The sequence below is a fragment of the Orycteropus afer genome, unplaced genomic scaffold (assembly GCF_000298275.1).
Source record: "Orycteropus afer afer isolate SDZICR_OR568_19922 unplaced genomic scaffold, OryAfe1.0 scaffold00654, whole genome shotgun sequence".
NCBI lineage: Eukaryota > Metazoa > Chordata > Mammalia > Tubulidentata > Orycteropodidae > Orycteropus > Orycteropus afer.
Window position 1 is genome coordinate 247,659 of NW_006922241.1, and position 21,010 is coordinate 268,668.

Consider the following 21,010-nt stretch of genomic DNA (forward strand, 5'->3'; position numbering starts at 1 on the left):
GCAGCACTAAGTTATAAATAGTATTTTTTGTCAGTAATAAATTTTATTGATGAACCTATAGAATATCAGGTAACAAATATCAGTGAGACAGCATTTGCCACCCATCATCTTGACAAAAATGTGAATTTCTGATATTACCAAATATTTATGTAAGGTCATGAGAACTCCTTTATACATTTGTCATGGCAAAGTAAAGTGGTACAGTCACTTTGAAGAACGATTACTTAATACCTGGTAATTTTTAAAATGTGCATACCCTGGGGCCCTCCATTTGATGTTTCCAGGTGTTAACACCAGAGAATGATGTATGGTACAGAATGATCATTACATTTGTAATAGTGGAAAAGTGAAATAGTGTGACACCCTATCCAAACTGGATAAACAGATTTGTTTATGCAGTATGACATCATACAGTGGTCAAAATGGAAGAATTAGATTTTCATGTTATTGACACAGATAAATCTCAAAAACAGCACTGACTTAAAGAAAAAGAAAAAGCATGTGGACACTTTGATAACAATTTTTGTAAAATTTTTAAACAGTTGCAGTGAATTGCATTTTGTGGGGTATTGTAAATCCTAGTCTCTATGCCTGTTTAACATGGAATGTATCTTGAGTCCCACCTTACTGGAGGGTGTTATTCAGGTTACCACCCTCAGTTCCCTTGATATATGTGAATGTTCAGGGCAGGTTGATTGCTTTCTTGCTCTGGTCCTGCATTTGGTTTGTTATCATCTCGCCCCTGGAGTTGAGACAGCAGCTGGTCATCTGACTGCCCATTTGGGTTCACCAGTCCCTGCAACCATGCAAGTGAGAGGAATCCTCTAGACCTACTGCGGTGTAGTAAATTACATGGTATGGCTTTTCTAGCCATAGTATTTGTAACTCCCACTTTGCTGTGAGCAACTGAACAGCTGATTGTTAAAGTTATCCACCTGGTGCAGCACAATGTCATCTTCTGGGAAGTTTGCTCTCTCTCAGGTGTGTAGAATTTTAATGTTGGGATTCGTTAGTTTTTTTTTACTCTGCCAGGCTTAAAATGAGCCTTCTAAAGGCAGAGAGAGTCTCTCTGACTGCCAGCTGAGAGAGATGTACTGCTGAGAGAGAGATGTGAGAGAAATGCGCTGCTGAGAGGGATATGTGAGAAAGATGCAATGCTGAGAGAGAGAAGCCAGCTTCCGAGAGAGACTTGGCTGACTGCTGATGCAGCAGCCGACTGAGCCTGAGCACATTCCTAAATTTGTATTGTAGCCTGTTATTTCCCTAATAAACCCCATAATCTGTGAGTTCTATGTGGCCACTGCAGCGAATTATTGAACCTAACACAGAGATGGTGGGTGCCACAGGAGGAACAGTTGGTAACAAGGTTGGTAGGAGGGTTGGAGGGTGGTGGCATGTCTGGCCTCATAAGAACAGGCCTTGGGCTGCTAATGGTGACTCTGTCTTCCTTTTGTGTAGTTAGAGGAGGTCAGAAGATGCCTCCTCCTTGTCCATTTAGCACCTACCCATGGACTCAGGACATGCCAGCCTCCCAGTCTCCACTACCACGTCTGCTATTTCCTTGGCAGTTTGTGAGTTCAGTGAGATATTAACAGCGAAATACAGAACCCTAAGACAGGAGGAAGAGTACTGAGAAGAGAAGGAGGAGTTGATGTTAAGAGATGATGGGGTGGTACAGCCGTTTGGAAAAATTGGACATTTTGAGTATCTTTAATCTCCCTTTCATAAGGACCAGCCTTGTGCTGCTCCTTCAAAAATTATTCAAACAATGGAACAAGTATACTGTTCTATGTACTAAAAGTAGAAAATCATATTGGGGGCACCTTTGAGGATCAAGGAAGTGGAAATGTGGGTAGATAGGGCTTTAACTGCATTCATTTTATATATATAGAGAGAGAGAGACATGAACCAAGGTGAAATTTTGATATTTGATAAATGTGTTCTGTCATTTTTTGTTCTTTTCTATAATCTGAAACATTTCATAGTTAAATAATTTTAAAAAGATCACCTGGCAGTGAGAAGGAGAATACTTTATTGGTTTAACATTTTTAATTAATCCTTCGTTTCATAGATACCTGATGAAACAATAACAAAAGGATAGTCTGGTCTATTCAAACAGAAACTATATTTAGAAAAAAAACAGCATATCACACTAATTTTCTAAACATGATAAAGAGGCAAGTTATTAGAATATGTTGACCTAAGTAAATAATAATGCTACCTTTCTAAAGTATATATATATATATATATATTTTAACAGAGAAACATAGTAAAAATGGGAACACTGAGATCTTTTATAAATGCACCATGGAGTCTCATAATCTACTTCTGTGACTTTGAATAGAGGTCAAACATTTTTAATACATTGAAATTCTATACATTCCATACATTTTTGCAAGAATCATTGTCCCAGCATTTAAAAATAGCAATTTTCAGTGCAATGTTAAGTAGTGGGAAAATAATGTTTATCTTTGTTAATTTCACTGTTCTGTAAAAGTTAACTTAAATCAGGAAGGAAAATATTTTGTAGTGAAACTATTGATTTAGTTTTTAGTACCTAGTCAATTATATCAGATGTTTTATATTATCAAAGGCTAATTTTACATTGTGTGGAATAAATAAATAAAACAAATTTTTATAGTGTTCCATTAAGTTTATTAATATACACTATACCGTCTTACTTTGGGGCTTCTCTTTTTCACATGGCTGAAGCTGTGGTCTAATTAATTATTCTAGCCTTTTAAACAATTTTGTTGAATTGTATTAAGCCCTTGTTTTCTCCATAAACATATTCTGTCATCCTAGTCAAAACTTATTTATTAGACTATCTTGTCCAAATGCTTTATTTGTAGAATTTTCTTATCACAATCATTAATTGTAAGTTGTTGTTGTTGTTGTTGTTATTTGCCGTCGAGTCGGCCCCGACTCATAGCGACCCCTCCTTGGGTTTCCAAGGCAGTATCACTACGGAAGTAGGATTGCCCAACCTTCCTTCCAAGGAGTGGCTGGTGGGTTTGAACCGCCAGCCTTCTGGTTAGCAGTCAAGTGCTTTAGCCACTATGCTACCAGAGGACCTTATTTGTCCTCTTACATGGAATGTGAAAAAAAGAAGTGAGCAAATATTTTTATTTTACTTTGTCTAACTCGACGGCACATAACAACAACAACAACAAAAAAATTATTTCTGTTCCTCAAGAAAAGGTGATAATGTTGCATGGGTACAAGAACAAAATCATGGAGAGAGATTTAATGTTTGAAGTCATTGTTTATATTTAGTGCTTTTTTAGCTTCCTTTTAATGTTCTGTGTATTTTGTTAAGAATTTGAATTTGTCTAAATAAACACAAGATGGTAATAAAATTATGTTAAATACTCATAAAATCAAAAATTGTAATTATTTATTGCTCAGATTCTTAGCAGCAGCTCTTTGTCAGTTTTTCTTATCACTATAATTTTAGCAGCTCTTTTCTTTTCTCTTCCCCTTACCTATTTCTGTTTTTACAACCTCCTCATTTCAGAGGTTAGGAAAAGCATAAAAAAATCAACCTACTGCCATTGAATCAATACCGACTCATAGCAGCCCTAGTGGACTCAGTAAAACTGCCCCACAGGATTTGTAAGGCTGTGAATCTTTGCAGAAGCAAACTGCTTCATCTTTGTCCTGCAGAGCACCTGGTGGGTTTGAAATGCTGACCTTTTGCTTGGCACTGGAGTACTTTAATTACTGTGGCATCAGAGCACCTCATGTATAGTTGCTGTTTATGTTGCTGAAAGATCATCTTTGCAGTGAATAAGTCTTTGGTTCTTACAGAATTATGTCATGCAAACTCTGGTGTTGTTTGTATCACCAAGGTCATATTTTCCAGCTCTAGATCCTTGTTTCCAACTTTCACATTCCAGTCACTAGTAATTATCAATACATATTGATTACATGTTTGATGAACTTTAGACTACAGAAGTTTCTAGCTAGAAATATTCAATTTCATCATGTTTCATTTTAGTGGTTGGTATGTAAATTTGAATAATAGTCATATTAATTGGTCTTCCTTGTATATACCTTGTGTGGATATTATTCTATGGACATTATCGTATCACTGACAACATTATACTTCAGGATAGATCACGAAATGTTCTTTTTGATGATGAATGTGGCATTATTCCTCTTCAGTTTGTCATTCCCATCATAGTAGACCATATGATTGTCTGATTCACAGTTGCCTCTATCGGTCCATTGCAGTTCATTAATAACTAGGAACTAGGATATTGATCTTTATGCATTCCACTTCTTTTTGACAACTTCCAATTTTCCTAGATTCCTAATTCATTACATTCCACCTTCTGCTGTTTACAGCTGTCTTCTGATTTTGAGTCATGGCATATCAACAAATGAAGGTCCTGAAAGCTTTACTCCATTGAAGTTATTAAGATCAGTTCTACTTCGAAGAGGCAGCTCTTCCCAAGTCATATTTTAAATCCCTTCTAACCTAAAGGGCTCATCTGCTAGCACTATATCAGAAAAGTATTCTGCTGCTATTAATAAGGTTTGTACCTGCCAGTTTTTTCAGAAATACATGGTCAGGTCCTCCTTTCAGTTTTCTTCTAGTCTGGAAGCTTTGTTGAAATCTGTAAACTATGGATGGGTGACCCTGTTGATAATTGAAATACCTCTGCCATAGCTTCCAGTATCACAGCAGCAGGCAAGCCACCAAAGTAGGAACAACTGACAGATGAGTGGTGGAAGAGCAGAATTAGAAGATATAATTGAAATCTGACCTTAATTCATGTTTTTGAACTATACAAGAAGTAGTGTATTTAAAAAATATAGCACCCATTGTCATGAAATTTACTACCTACATTAATGGGCAAGTGGAGAGTGTATAGATTTCTATAGAATTACTTCTCTGACTTAGAAATTAAATTTTTAAGAACAAAAGTTTTTTTTTTTTTTTTTTATCTTGCTTTAGGTGCAGATTTACAGAGCAGAATTTGTTTTACATTCAACATTTTGTGTCCATTTGGTTTTACTCCCAAGTTACCATCCCCAATCCTAACCCACTTTCCTCTCCCTTCCCAGTCATCCCTCCCCTCCCCCCACCGCGTGCCCTTCATGGTTAATGCTCTCCTGTGTGTCCTGCATTTCCTCATTGTGAATGTTACTCTTCTGGTGCCCCATGGTTGATTGCTCCAAGGGCTGTGTCTCCATAGAGTATGTGAGTGCGTCAGCCAGGGTTGAGTGGTCTGCATGTATATCTTATTTACTATTGGGCTGAGAGCCAGCCCCTGGGAGTGAGTTTCATTCTAGGCCCGAAATGTATCCCAGGGCCATAGTATTCGGGGTTCCACCGGACTCCATCCAACCAGTAATTCTAGTCATTATTGGAGAACAAAATTTTCTATTCCCTCACCAGAGAAAGGAAATTTACTGGTATGTTAATTAATAAATATACTGGATTTAACAGCCATTCATTGGGTGTTTACTTAACTAACACCACCAGTGATTGAGTCTTCTCTGACTTTTGGGGACCCATGTATGCTGGAGGAGATCTGTGCTCTGGAGGATTTTCATTGGCTGGTTTTCAGAAGTCGGGCACTAGTCTTTTCTTCCTAGGTTCCTCTAGGTGGACTTGAACCTTTAACCTCAGTTAGCAACTGAGCATATTAACTATTTGCATCACCCAGAGACTGCCCTATTGAAAAGACACTTTAAATTAACATTGTACATATTACCTCATTTGATCTTCACAACTGTATGAGGTAAATAATAATATTGCCATTTTGATGAAGAAACTGAAGCACACAAAAGTTAAATCGTTTATTCAAGATGTTCTGGGTGACCTTCTAAACCAAGTGCTCAATATTTATTGAATTGCATTGAAATCTGGGATTCTGATTCTTTACTGTTTTTATCATTGTCATTTCCTCATTGATCTTTGGTTAAATTATAGCCTCAGGACTTCTAGACCTTACCAGAACCAAACCAAACTCACTGCTGTCGAGTCAGATCCTACTCATAGTGACCCCTCCTTGGGTTTCTGGGGCAATATCGCCACAGAAGTAGATTGCCCAGTCTTCCTTCCGAGGAGTGGCTGGTGGGTTTGTACCGCCAGCCTTCTAGTTAGCAATCAAATGCCTTAGGCACATATAAAATATGGACGCATGCCCAGTGAAATACATTCCACTCTATTTCCTGCAGTGATTCTTTTTTAAAAATAAATAATAAATTAAATGAAGTATTTTTAAAACCAGAACAGTGTGGAGCAAGCTTTTATTATAACATTTAGGGGGAAAAAATATCTCCTGTACAAATACTGTGTAGAAGCAAAATGAAGTAGTTTTCTATACCTCCACTCCTACCCATTAAACACTAATTAGTGGGCTGCAGATTGGTTGAAATATTGGAGATCTTTCCTGCGTAGCTTTTATGCTAGTAGAAGGGGATCCCCAGTTTTCTTAATAGTTTATTTTGATATCACTAATAAATAACACTTAATGAAATATTTTATTATTATTTTATCTTAATTACTTGGGAGAGGGACTATATTTTATGGATATATTGTAATTATACTTTTGTTTTAAGGTCCCAGTCTCATTTTTAAGCAGTGGGTAGTTGTGCAAAGAGATTTCAGATTTGTGTGTTAATAGAATATAAGAGAAAAAAATATGAAAAACTACCTTGTATAGTCATTTTACAAAGATCTAAGTATACAAATTGTTTATTTACAATAAAGAAAATATATGTGAATATCTTAAATATTATAACTGGTATTGATATATTATGATCATGATAATTGATTTAGTTGAGGGGAGTGTGATAGAAAATAATATGAAATCATGACCTACTATGTCCAATTTTAAAATAATGGAAGTATTAAAAAAAATTAGAATTATGTTGTTAGGTGCTGTCGAGTCATCTCTGACTCATAGCGATGCTATGTACAACAGAAAGAAGCACCGCCTTGTTCTGCCAGCCCCACGATCCTTGCTATACCTGAATCCATCACTGCAGTCACTTTCTCAGTCCATGTCGTTGAGGGTGTTCCCCTTTTTCATTGACCCTCCGCTTCACCAAGCATGATATCCCTCTCCAGAGAATGGTCCCTCCTTACAACATGACCAAAGTAGGTGAGACAAAGTCTGCCATACTCACTTCCAAGGAGCATTCTGGTTGCACTTCCTCCAGGACAAATTTGTTAGTTCTTTTAGCACTCCATGGTACTTTCAGCATTCTTCGCCAACACAACTCAAAAGAAATGACTCTTCTTCGGTCTTCTTTATTCATTGTCCAGCTCTCCAATGCATATGAGGCGATTGGAAATACCATGGCTTGTGTTAGGTGCACTTTGGTCTTCAAGGAGACATGTTTGCTCTTCAGCACTTGAAAGAGGTGCTTTGCAGCAGATTTGCCCACTGCTATACAACATCTGATATCTCGATTGCTCCTTCCATTGGTGTTGATTGTAGAACCGAGTAATATGAACTCTTTGACAACTTCAGTCTTTTTTTCTATTTATCATGATGCTGTTTATTTGTCCAGTTGTGAGGATTTTTATTTTCTTTATATTGAGACATAATCCACAGTGCAGACTGTATTCTTCAATCTTCATCAGTAAGTGCTTCAAGTCATCTTCACTTGCAGCTTGCAAAGTTGTGTTGTCTGCTTATCTCAGGTTGTTAATGAACCTTCCTCCAATCCTAATGCCACGTTCTTCTTCATATAGTCCTGTTTCTCGGATTATTTGCTCAGCATACAGATTGAATGAGTGTGGTGAAAGGATACAACCTTGACACACTCCCTTCTTGATTTTGAACCATGCAGTATCCCCGTGCTGTTCGAACGACAACCTCCTGCTCTGTGTACAGGGTCCTCATGAGGACAATTAAGTGTTCTGGAATTCCCATTCTTACTGTTATCCATATTTTGTTATGATCCACACAATTGAATGCCTTTGCATAGTCATAAAACACAAGTAAACATCTTTCTAGTATTCTTTGTTTATAGCCAAGATACATCTGACATTAGCAATGATATCCCTCATTCCACATCCTCTTCTGAATCCAACATGCACTTCTGGAAGCTCTCTGTCAGTATATTGCTGCAACTGTTTTTGAATTATCGTCAGTAAGATTTTACTTGTGTACAATATTAATGATATTGTTTGATAATTTCTACATTCTGTAGGATCACCTTTCTTTGAAATGAGTACAAATATGGATCTCTTCCAGTCATTTGGCCAGGTAGCTGTCTTCCAAATCTCTTGGCATAGCCAAGTGAGTGTCACCAGTGTGGCATCCATTTATTGAAACATCTCAATGGGTATTCTGTCAATTCCTGGAGCCTTGTTTTCCACTGCTTCCTTCAGTGCAGCTTCGACTTCTTCCTTCAATACCATTGGTTCTTGATCATATGCCACCTCCTGAAATGGATGAACATCAGCCAGTTCTTTTTGGTACAGTGACTGTGTATTCCTTCCATCCTCTTTTGATGTTTCCTGCATCATTCATTATTTTTCCCATAGCATCTTTCAGTATTGCAACTCGAGGCTTAAATTTTTTCTTCAGTTCTTTCAGCTTGAGAAATGCCAAGCGTGTTCTTCCCTTTTGGCTTTCCAACTCCATGTCTTTGCACATTTCATTATAATAATTGGCTTTGTCTACTTGAGCTGCTCTTTGAAATCTTTTGTTCAGCTCTTGTATTTTGTCATTTCTCTCATTTGCTTTAGCTACTCTTCATTCAAGGGCAAGTTTCAGAGTCTCTTCTGACATCCATTTTTGTCTTTTCTTCCTTTCTTGTCTTTTTAATGGCCTTTTGCTTTCTTCATGTATGACGTTCTTGATGTCATCCCACAGTTCCTATGGTTTTGGGTCACTGGTGTTCAGTGTACCAAATCTATTCTTAAGAAATAGGCTCTAAATTCAGAAGGGATATATTCAAGGTCATATTTTGGCTCTCATGGACTTGTTTTAATTGTCTTTAACTTTAAGTTGAACTTGCATATGAAGAGTTGATGGTCTGTTCCTGGTCTTGTTTTGTCTGAAGATACTGAGCTTTTCTATTGCCTTTCACCACAGACGTAGTCAATCTGATTCCTGTGCACTCCGTCTGACGAAGTCTATGTGTATAGCTGCCATTTGTGTTGTTGAAAAAAGGTATTTACAATGAATAAGTCATTGGCCTTGCAAAATTCCATCATGTGATTTCCAGTGTTATTTCTATCATTAACGCCAAATTTTCCAACTACTGGTGATTTATCATTGTTTCCAACTTTCTGCATTCTAATCACCAGTGATAATCAGCACATCTTGATTGCATATTTGGACAATTTCAGACCGTAGAAATTGATAAAAGTCTTCAATTTCCTCATCTTTGGCTTTGGTGGTTAGTGCATTAATTTGAATAATAGTAGTATTTATTGGCCTTCCTTGTAGGTATATGGATATTTTCCTTTCACTGACAGCACTGTACTTAAGCATAGATTTTGAAACATTCTTTGTGATGGTAACACCATGCCATTCCTGTACAATTTGTCATTCCTACCATCGTAGATCATATGGTTGCCTGATTCAGAATGGCCGAAAGTGGTCCATTTCAGCTCACTAATGCCAAGGGTATCAGTCTTTATGCATTCCATTCTATTTTAGACAACTTCCAGTTTTCCTAGATTCATACTTCGTACATTCCATGTTCTGATTATTAGTGGATGTTTACAGCTGTTTCTTCTCATTTTGAGTCGTGCTACATCAGCAAATGGTTGTCCCAAGAGCTCTAGTTTATCCATATCTTTAAGGTTAGCTCTACTCTGTGGAGGCAGCTCTTTTTTCCCAGTCATGTCTTGAGTGCCTTCTGACCTGAGGGGCTCATCTTCTGGCACTGTATCGGACAGCGTTTTAGGTCTATTCATGATGTTGTCCTGTACTGTATCAGACAGTGTTTCACTACTGTTCATAAGGTTTTCACTGGCCAGTTCTTTGAGAAGTGGATGGCCTCTTCCTTCTTCCAAGTCTGTCTTAGTCTGGAAGCTCTGCTGAAACCCATCACCAAGGGCAACCCTGCTGGTATAGCCTCCAGCCTCACAGCAATGTGCAAGCCACAACAGTACGACAAACTCACAGAGAAGTTCGTCTCCCTTAGTTGTTTGATATGCTCCACTCACTTCCTGGCCTTCCCTTACCTGTTCTGGCCTTCGGCCCTGGCTCCTGCTTCTGGCCTGGGGTCTCTGCCCTCCTTACCTGTTCCAGCCATCGGCCCTGGCTCCTTCTTCCTGCCTGGGGGCTCTTCTCTCTATACCTGTTCCAGTCATCAGCCATGGCTCATTAGAATTATAGTAAATATTTTGCTTATACACATACAGTACTTAATTTAAAAATACATAGCTTTTTCCTTACTCTCACTTGTTTTTAATCATTATTTTAGTATTGTCTATTTCAGAATATAGGGCTTTTTTAATTTTTTTAAAAAATATCCTTTTTGAAGGAAAATTTGGAATGACTATTAGAAGATACACTCAGTGCTTGAAAGTAAAACAATTTTTTCCTCCTAACTTAAAGGTTATAATAGAAAAGCTGCTCCAGAACTTGCCTCCTGTGGGAAAGGAAAAGCTTTATCATTTACAGAATTTGATATCAAGGAGACAGTTTTAAAGTAAGACAACCCAGACCTTTACAACACTGATGATTTTCTCCAATTAGGCAGATTAGAATTTAATCCTAAAAGAACACAGTGTCCAGTATTTTTTTATACAAAAGAAGTATTTTTAACTTTAAGGAAATCCTTTTTGCTTTGATTTAAATTTTTAACTATCACATGAGGTTTTTAATATTGGAAAAAAACATAGATAGCCAACTGAATCAGAAGATGGTCTCACATCAAGGAGGAAGTTTGAGTTTTTGCAGAGTTCCTATTAGTAATATTTCCTGTTATGTTTCTGTTAACTTAAATGTTATTTTATTCACCTATCATTTATCCCCATTTACAAAAGGGAGGAAAAACTGATCACCTAAAACATATGTAGCATGCATAATATTTATATGGACCAGAAAGTTTTGTTCTTGTACATTCAGTAGAAATATAAGACAAATCTGATGTTCTTAGAAACAATTGTAAAATTATGTTTTTATCTAAGATTTATATTTTAACCAAAATTATTACAAATACAGATTTTCCCCACTATTGATTGGTAGAACATTCCTGTGAAATGTTTCATAAGCCAAAGTAGGGTAAAGTGAGGAAGAAATTACTATTACTTTATATTGGAAAATTTTCACAGATTCCCAGACCCAAAAAATAACCTAGAAGATCATACCAAATATCACATACAAACTAAAATAACACCAATGTATAGTAAAAGAAGGAATTCTATGATAAATGCACGGCCTATATAAAGTAATATAATTCCCAGGGAAGAGGCTTGGTGACGCGACTCTTAACTACTCGTGGTGAGCACTAGCTGAAAAACAAATGCTGGATGCTAGCTAGTTTTGCTTTTCACCTTATCTGTAAAAGTAAAAATCTTCTTCAGATATATTTTGGTTGTTGTTGTTGCTGTTATGTGCCGTCGAGTCAGCCCCGACTCATAGCGGTTTCCGAGGCAATATCACTACAGAAGTAGGATTGCCCAACCTTCCTTCCGAGGAGTGGCTGGTGGGTTTGAACCGCCAGCCTTCTGGTTAACAGTCAAGTGCTTTAGCCACTATGCTACCAGAGCTTTTGTAAAAGTGAAATGGCGTAAAGTGAACTTTCGTAAAGCAGAGGATACCTGTAGCATAGTCAGTAACCAGTAAATGTTACACATGTCCAACATAGAATTTTCTTTTCAAATAAAAAAACCAAACCCCTTGGTATCTGGTTAATTCCAACTCTGAGATACTCTATGGGACAGAATAGAACTGCCCCATAGGGTTTCCAAAGCTGTAAATTCTTACTGAAACAGACTACCCCATCTTTCTCCACTGGAGTGGCAAGATAAGTTGGAACCACTGACCTTTTAGTTTGCAGCCGAGCTCTTTAACCACTGTGCCACCAGTGTATTTTTTGTCATGGATATAAATTAAACAGCAGTTGTAAATTATAATTTAGCTAACATTTTTAATTTCTTCCATAATTCCTGAACTATATCTTCAGTATGAAAAAGATTTAAAAATTCATTAGGATCACAGGATTCAAAAGGATTTTTTTTTTTTTTTTTTTGCCAGGAAATAGATTTTAAGATACTTTTGAGGAAGCATAGTCATTGAAAACCATTTTTTAAAATTACATGTTTTTATGAAAGACTTTTAATATTGAATATTACTGTGGAAAATCCAGGCAAGTATAATGAAGAAGAAAAAATCCCCTCAATTCTACCACCGAAAATCTTAACTGCAAACTATTTACAAATATTGACTACCATGTAGATTGAGTTTGTTTGTAATTTTCCACTATTAAAAACAGTGGTGCCTTGCACAATTTCTAAGGATGCTTGCTACAGTTTCTATGGCTGCTGGCTAATGATGCTGTTGAAAAGTTGATCCACTTTGATAAACAAAACCAACAGTTCTTTCTTTGGAACTTCAGTGGCAGGTACACACATGCAAGGACTGTAGCTGTAAGAGCTCCCCTGATCTAGATTTGACAGAAATTTTCAAGAAGCAGGGTAAGTGGAACCAAATTTCCTCCAGGAAGCAGTGTTTTGGTGAGGCAGGTAGAAGACAGAGTAGGCTTTATGAGAACTCTTTAGGGCCAATTTTATAAAGAGTAGTAAGGGCTCAAGATGAACTTACATTCTTATGATTAGAAATTCAACAACCCTTACCCTTGACTCTTCCACTATATGAACCTTCTTAAAAAGTTTTTTCTTTTTTTTTTTAAACTAATTGTATGGTAGGCAGAATAATTCCCCACCCCCAAAGATAAACAACAACAACAAAAAAAACCAAATTCACTGCCGTCGAATTGGATCCGACTCATAGCAACCCCTCCTTGGATTTCCTAGGCAGTATCACTAGAGAAGTAGATTGCCCAGTCTTCCTTCCAAGGTATAGCTGATGGGTTTGAACTGCCAGCCTTCTGGTTAACAGTCAAATGCCTTAGGCACTACGCTGCCAGAGCTCCTACCCACAAAGGTATCAATCCTTAATCCCTGGACCTTATAAATGTTACTTTATAAGGAAAAAGGTTCTTTGCAGATTTGATTACATAGATAAATATAATTTTGTATTAGTTTTTCTGTTGGTGTTCTAGTTACTTCTCTGCAGCAAGTGAAAGTGGTGATGAAGGGTTTGTTGCAAATAGAGGTTGGTTCATTTGATTCAAAGTAAAGGAAATTTATATAACACTAGAGTAGGGCTTCAAAAATGGTATCACTGCACTCAGAAGATTGTGATAATCATGTTGCTTTGAATGTGTATGGCTTTCCACAGTCCTGCTAATAAGCCAGTTACATGCATCAGGCTCCTGAAAGGGCTCATTATACCTCTTCTGAGTCTCCCATTCCAGGGCTTCAGCCCATTCCAGTTACCATGATGAATCACCCAAGTTGTAAAAATTAACCCTCTGCTCTTGTTTTGCTTTGTCAACCCTGACAGAATCAGTTCAATGCCCTGCATTAAAAGGCAAACAGTAGTTGTCTGTAAGTCAGACATTCATAACCCAGGGACTGCCTGTACTTCTCTTTAGATTGAAGAATTTGTTAGAATTTCTTGTGGTTAAGGTCTAAGGTCTATTGACAACACATTCTCTTGGTTTTTTTCTGCCTGGATATCCCCTTATTTTGTTTGCCTGTATTATAGAAGGATGGCCTTACTGGAAATAGAATTCTTTGTGTCTACACCTTGAGTATGTTGTTCCTATTCCTTTGGTCCCATGGTTTCTGATGAGAATTCAGCTGTCAGTCTTACCATTTTCCCCCCTGTATGGAATGTGTCATTTTTTCCTTGACCCCTTTTAAGATATGTTCTTTATCTTTGGCTTTCAGCAGTTTGACTGTTATATTAAAGATAGGTTTTCTTTGTGTTTATTATTCTGGTTGGCTTTCATTGAATTTATTGGAATTTGGTCTAGTGTTTCTCATCAAACTCAGCCAGTATGTCTATGAATATTTTTTCTTTACCCCTTTTACGTGTCCTGCTAAGGTTCTAATTATACATATGTTGGATTGTTTCATACTGTCCCACAAGTCTTTGATATTCTGATTATTTTACATCAGTCTTTTTTTCCTCTCTGATCTACATAAGATTTGGTGATTTCTGTTAATTCACTTTCAAATTTACTGCTTCATCCCTTGACATCTTCAATGTGCCGTCAAGCCCACCTGGTGAATATTTCAGTTATTGTCCTTTTAAGCTCTAGAATTTTGACTTTTTAAATATTGTTATGTGCCATCAAATTGCTTCCAACTCATAGCGATCCCATGTACAACAGAATTAAACATGTTCAGTCCTACACCAGTCATTGCCATGTTTGAGACCATTGTTGCTGCCACTGTGTCAGTCCATCTTATTGAGGCTCTTCCTCATGTTCACCATTCCTGTGTTTACCAAGTATGATATACTTTCTTCAGGTACTTGTCCTACCTGATACCATGTCCAAAGTACATAAGATCAAGTCTCTCCTTCCTTGCTTCCAGGGAGCATTCTGGCTGTACCTCCTCCAAGACAGATTTGTTCATTCTTCTGACAGCCCACAGTATTTTTAAATAGTTTCCATTTTTTTTCTGTTCAGATTCCCTCTGTTCTCTTACTGATAGTGTGTTTTCCTTTAGTTCATTGAACGTATTTATAATAGCTGTTTTGAATTATTTTATTTGCTAAACTCCATATCTGAGCCCACTTAGAATGATTTCTACTAACTGCCTTTTTTACTGAATAAAAGAACACATACCTCTTTTTTAGCATAAGTAGAAATATTTGACTGAAAGCTAGATTTTGTAGATTATGTGATTAAAGGACTCTGAGTGCTATCATATTCTTTTGAAGATCTTAGTTTCTTGTTCTAATAGGCAGTTAACTTGACTGGATTGAAACTACACACTTTGTCTTCCCTACAGTATACAGCTTATAGTTTCCCACTGCTGGTTTTTTAGCATGAACCTTTATAGATTTTCCTTGTGCCTGCAAAATTTGGCACTTAGCTAGAGGATTTGGGTGAAGATGAGTCTCACCCTTTCTCTTGTTTCTTTACTTCTGAGAATTCCCTCCTGATTGACAGCTGCTGTGCTGGCTTTGGCCTCTCTACTCTGACTTCAAGCCTCTCTAGATTTATCTTTCTCGCACTCAAGCTGGAAAGTGATTGATGAATGCATTCAGTTAATAAGAGCATCACAAATTCACAAATCTGGTCTTTTCCTCTTTGTTATTTAGCTGTCAGCCAGGGATTTGTGAGGTTTATGTTCTAAATTTGGGGATTCTTTTTCTGAGGTTGGCGTGCTATCAAGATTTCCCCTTTAAATTTTGAGCTGCTTTTCCAACCTCCAATTCTAATTTCTAGCCCCTTTAGCAGTGGTTAAAGCATTTGGCTGGTAACCAAAAGATAAGTAGTTTGAATCCATCAGCCATTCCATGGGAGAAAGATGAGGCAGTGTGCTTTTGTAAAGATTTACAGTCTTAGAAACCCAACATGGCAGTCCTTCTCTGTCTTACAGGGTCGCTGAGTCAGAATGTATTAGATGGCAGTGGGTTTAGTTTGGTTTTGGATTAGCTAGTAGGGCATTTTTTACTTCTCCATTTTTTTTGTAGCCATAGCTGTGAAGCTTGGTCAGTACCCTTGGGCCAATAAGCCATAGACTCTCAGTTCTTACCCTTTCTGTTTTTGTTTTTCAAAATTAAACTCTCTTTAAGCTAATATCTGCTTTTCTTGAGTGCTTTTCAGTGCCTTTAAATCATTTTTTGTTTGTTTTAATCTAGTATTCTATTATTATCTCCAGGCTCTTGTGTAACCACTTCTCCACAGTACCAGCAGTTGAACTTCTTCATTCCTTTTGATTTTAAATAGTGCATAATAAGAAGTCCCTAGGAGTGGACTGTTGGTGGCCCTGAGATGACCTGAGTCCCTCAGTCCTGAGCCTGTATGCACCCTCTGAGGGTGCTGGGACAGGCCAAAGCCATGACCATTTCTGTTTGCTGTTGTTGCCAGAGGAACTACTGTCCTTGCAAACATGCTTGGTGTGGAGCAAACTTCCTGGAGGTGACAGAGCAGCATCTGGCTATAATACATTTTGAAAGTAACAAACTAACAACTAACGTGCTTACATGGCAGTTAATTGTTTTGTTGCATCTGCCAAGATGGAATTGTGTATCTTTGAATCATTGATGATGTTTTTGAATGTTCTTGAACTTTAACTTTTCTAAATGAGATAAAGAAGAGGCTCCAAACTACATACAGTTTGAGAGCACAGACATCACTTCTGTATGCCATGAATAGTGAGTTCTCAGGTATCTTGGTTGCACAGGTAAAGTATCACTCCAAGAATAAGGGCTTAGACTGAGTAGTACAAACTCAAGCCTAAAGGGATGGACTAAAAGGAATTGTGGTAAGAAACATTTATCTGTTAGCTCAGCGTGGAGGAAGATTAGAATTATTGTTAGACAAACAGAGAATCTTGCGAGTTCATCAGTCACCTTCAAAACAACCAGCGGAAATCTTGCCCATACCACGTGTATGAAGAATCTTAAGCTTACTATTATCATCATATTTTCAGTCATGTTCATCTGTATCATTGTGTTTCATGCCTTTGGTGAATTTACATGGCCAAGCTGTGTAAAGAAAAAAAGAACAAAAAAGTTATTAACCAAGAATAGGAGAGAAAAGGATCTATATGACAAGCCTTTGACGGTTGGCAGGTGGTATCTGTCATTCTCTTCAAACCTCTTCTCACTTTTTCTTTTCTTCTTTTTTTTTTTTTTTTATCTTGTTCTATGTGTCCAGATGTATCTATGGCCCATCAACCAGTTTATTCCAGTGCTCTTCAAAGTGAAACATCATTACAGCAGTACCCTTAGAAAGGCTTTTGTTTGTTTGGTTTGTCTAACTAGTGTTGTCTACTTAAAGAAACACATTTGTTTTTAATTGCACAAAGCTATCAACATGGTGGAACAAGGGGATATTGCGTGGCTTAAAATCAGGAAGGATATGTGTCAAGGTTGTATCCTATCACCATACTTATTTAGTCTGTATGCTGAGCGAATAAATCGTGAAGCTGGGCTATCTGAGGAAGAATGCGACATCAGCTTTGGAGGAACGCTCATTAACAACCTGTGATATGTAGATGACACAGTATTGCTTGCTAAAAACGAAGATGACTTGAAGTGCTTTCTGATGAAGATCAAAGACTGCAGTCTTCAATATGAATTACACCTCAACATAAAAAAGAGAAAAATGCTTACAACTGGATCAGTAAGCAACATTCGAATAAATGGAGTAGTTGTCAGGGATTTCATTTTACTTGGATTCACAGTAAACACCCATGGAAGCAGCAGTCAAGAAATCAGATGTATTGCACTGGGCAAATATACTGAAAAAGACTTATTTAGAATGTCAAGGAGAGATGTCACTTTGAAGAATAAGATGCTCCTAAGCCAAACCACGGTATTTTCAGTAACCTCATGTGCAATGTGAAAGGTGGATGGTAAATAAGGAAGACCAAAGTAGAGTTGATTTTGATGCCTTTGAATTATGGTATTGGCAGAGAATACTGAAAATACCATGGACTACCAGAAGAATGAACAAATCTGTCCTGGAAGAAGTGCAGCTGGAATATTCCTTTGAAGCAAGAATGGCCAAACTTTGTCTCACCTACTTTGGTCGTGTGGTCAGAAAGGATCATTCTCTGGAGAAGTATATCATGCTCCATGTGTAGGGTCTGCAAAAAAAGGGGAACACCCTCAACAAGATGAATCGACACAGTGGTTGCAACAGTGGGCTCACATATAGCAAGGATTGTGAGGATGACGTATGACTGGGTAGTGTTTCATTCTGTTGTACATAGGGTTGCTATAATTCACATTCAACTTGACAGCACATAACAACAATAACATCAACAAGGTGAAAACCACTAGTCTTATCTCTCTAGTATAATAAGGAGGAACTTTGTGTGTGCTCATAAAAGTATTCCAGAAACAGATAGTATTGCTTGCCTCCCATCTTAATGTCTTTTGTTACTGAAGAATTGTAGGTGCCTTGAAACAACATTAAACTGAGAATAGTTGTTATTTTGATAATTGTATTTAGATTGTTGGTGCCACCTGTTTCTGGGAGCCCAGACCTATAAAGTAGTAAACATTTTATTCCAGTCAGATGGGAAACATTTTGCTAGCCCATTTACAAGTACACAAGGAGCTCTGGTGGCACGGTGCCTAAGTCATTTGAGTGCTAACCAGAAGGTTGGCGGCTCAAACCCACCAGCCACTCCACGAAAAGAAGATGGGGCAATCTACTTCCATAAAGATGTACTGCTTCAGAAACCCAATGGGAGTTGCTGTGTGTTGCAGTCAACTTGATGGCAGTAAATTTTAGTAGTACGCACAATTATCCTCACCCTCCTACTATTCACTTTCAGGAACATACTTTTCAGTATGCTGATCATTCACAGTACATTGAAATTTTTTTTTTTTTTTTAATCTTCTCTTTCCTCATTGCAGTTAATATGAGAAGATTATGGTTTAAATATTGGTGTAGTTCTGTTTTTTTAAAAAAATTCCTTTGTATTCTGTAATATTTTTGGCAAGTGTTGCTTAAAGGCATTTGACTGCTAACCAAAAGGTCAGTGGTTCAAACCCACCAGCCACTCCATGGAAGAAAGATGAGGCACTTGGCTTCTGTAAAGATTTATAGACTTGGAAACTCATTGAGGGCCACTTTAAGTCGGAATTGACTCAATGGCAGTGAGTTTGGTATTTTTCATAAAATAGTTAGTGGAGGGTGGGAAAAAAAAATTATTGTTATGGAGTCGATGCCAACTCATAGCGCCCCTCGTTGGGTTTCCAAGGCAGTATCTCTACAGAAGTAGATTGCCCAGTCTTCCTTCTGAGGAGTGGCTGGTAGGTTTGAACCTCCAGCCTTCTGGTTAGCAGTCAAGTGCCTTAGACACTATGTCACCAGAATGGAGGATATAGGGAGACAAATTGCTCTGGCTTACCATAGAAAAAGAGACCCACAAAAAATGGATTAATGCATTTGAATTGTGGTGTCGGGGAAGAATATTGAAAATACAATGGACTGCCAGAAAGACAAACAAATATGTCTTGGGAAAGTTACAGCCAGATGCTCCTTAGAAGCGAGAATGGCCAGATTTTGTCTCATATACTTTGGTCAGTGTTTTGGTTACTTTGTGCTGCTCTAACAGAAAATACTGTAAATGGGATGGCTTTAACAGGAGTTTATTCTCTTACAGTTTTGGAGGCTAAAAGTCTGAGTTCAAAGGGCCAACTCTAGGGGTTATGTGAACCCCTCAGACTTGGGCTTCAGCTCTTCCTCTTGCTCCCAGCCCACTGGAGCTAGAGGTGTCTCTTCATTCAGGCAGCTGCTGGCTGCTGAGGCTAACAAGCCTAAGGTCAACATACCTTTCCTGATTTAAACCATGAAGTATACTGAAAATACCATGATCTGCCAGAAGAACAAACAAATCTGTCCTCGAAGAAGTGTAGCTGGAATGTTCCTTAGAAGCAAGAGTGGCCAGAATTCGTCTTACCTACTTTTGTCATGTTGTTAGAAGGGACCATTCCCTGGAGAAGGATATCATGCTTGGTAAAGTGGAGGGTCAGAGGGAAAGAGGAAGACCCTCAATGAGATGGATTGACACAGTGGTTGCAGCCTTGGGCTCAAATATAGCAGGGATTGTGAGGGTGGTGCAGGATCAGGCAGTGTTTTGTTCTGTTGTATATTGGGTCACTGTGAGTCACAATAGACTCAACAGCATCTAACAACAGCAACAGCGGTATCCCCTTGTTCTGTTTGAATGACAGCCTCTTGGTCTATGTACAAGTTCCTCATAAGCACAATTAAGTGTTCTGGAATTCCCATTTTCACAATGTTATCCATGATTTTTTATGATCCACACAGTGTAAGGCCTTTGTTTAGTCAATGATAGATAGAGATAAGTTTTGATTTGGGTGAAGAAAAAGGCAGTGTACCAAATGTGAGTGATCAATATAGTGGCATTGAGGAAGAGAAAGACATAGAAAGGTACATGGGAAGTACAGACAACAAAGATGAACCCTTTTGCACATATAGTACAGTGTGCTCAGTGATGGCAAACACGGGTATATAGGTGGATAGATGGGTGGACAGGCCGAAATATTAGGTATGTATATGAAGTGGAAAGTGCACCCAAGAACATGTATAGGGTTGGCAGACAGTGGTCCAATAACTTTATGTGTATGATCTGAATTCCCAGGTGTATAATGGGGCTGACAAGGGACAAGGTTGTAGTCACTGCTTGGTCACAGCCAGCTACCCAGAGGGACCGAGTAGTTGAACCTGTGGGCTCGGGAATATAGTCACAGAGGACATCAAGCTCAATTGGCATAACATACTACACAAATCATTGTTCCACCTTCTACTGTGGCAAGTAGCGACTGAGGTCTTAAAAGCTTGAAAGCTGCCATCTAGATGCAACGATGGGTCTCTTCTCATCCAGAGCCAAGAAGAATGAAGAAAACCAAAAATTCATGGAAACAATCAGTCCTAGTGACTGGTACACCATCCAGTCTGCAGCCTGTACGACTATGAGACCAGAAGAAATAGACAGTGCTCAGCTACTACTGTCAACCACTTGGAGGAGAATCTTTGTGGGAGATCCTGGATAGACAGGGAGAACAATGTGGAACAAAATTCAAAATCATTTGGAAAAAAAAAAAGGCGGGGAACAGGTTTGCTGGCCTGATGGAGCCTGGTGGAACCACTTAGACTATGGCCCCTAGCTGCCTTTCAGGTCTGGAATTGAACACACACCTGTGGCTTCCAGCCAAGCAGTAGACAGGCATACTAGTTGAGCATTTACCTGAGGTAGATACACTCCTTGGAGAGAACAAGCAAGAGAGAA

The 21,010-nt window shown here is 38.1% G+C and overlaps 1 protein-coding gene across 1 annotated transcript in view; it reads left to right on the top strand.

The window, feature by feature from the left end:
• The window catches only part of LOC103210806 (COMM domain-containing protein 10), a gene marked incomplete at its 5' end in the record, with an annotated part of 365,452 nt that overhangs the window by 246,595 nt on the left and 97,847 nt on the right, over nt 1-21,010 (top strand). Inside the window, 1 exon segment of the mRNA XM_042783092.1 lies at nt 4,579-4,624. Coding sequence (XP_042639026.1) covers nt 4,579-4,624 — 46 coding nt within the window.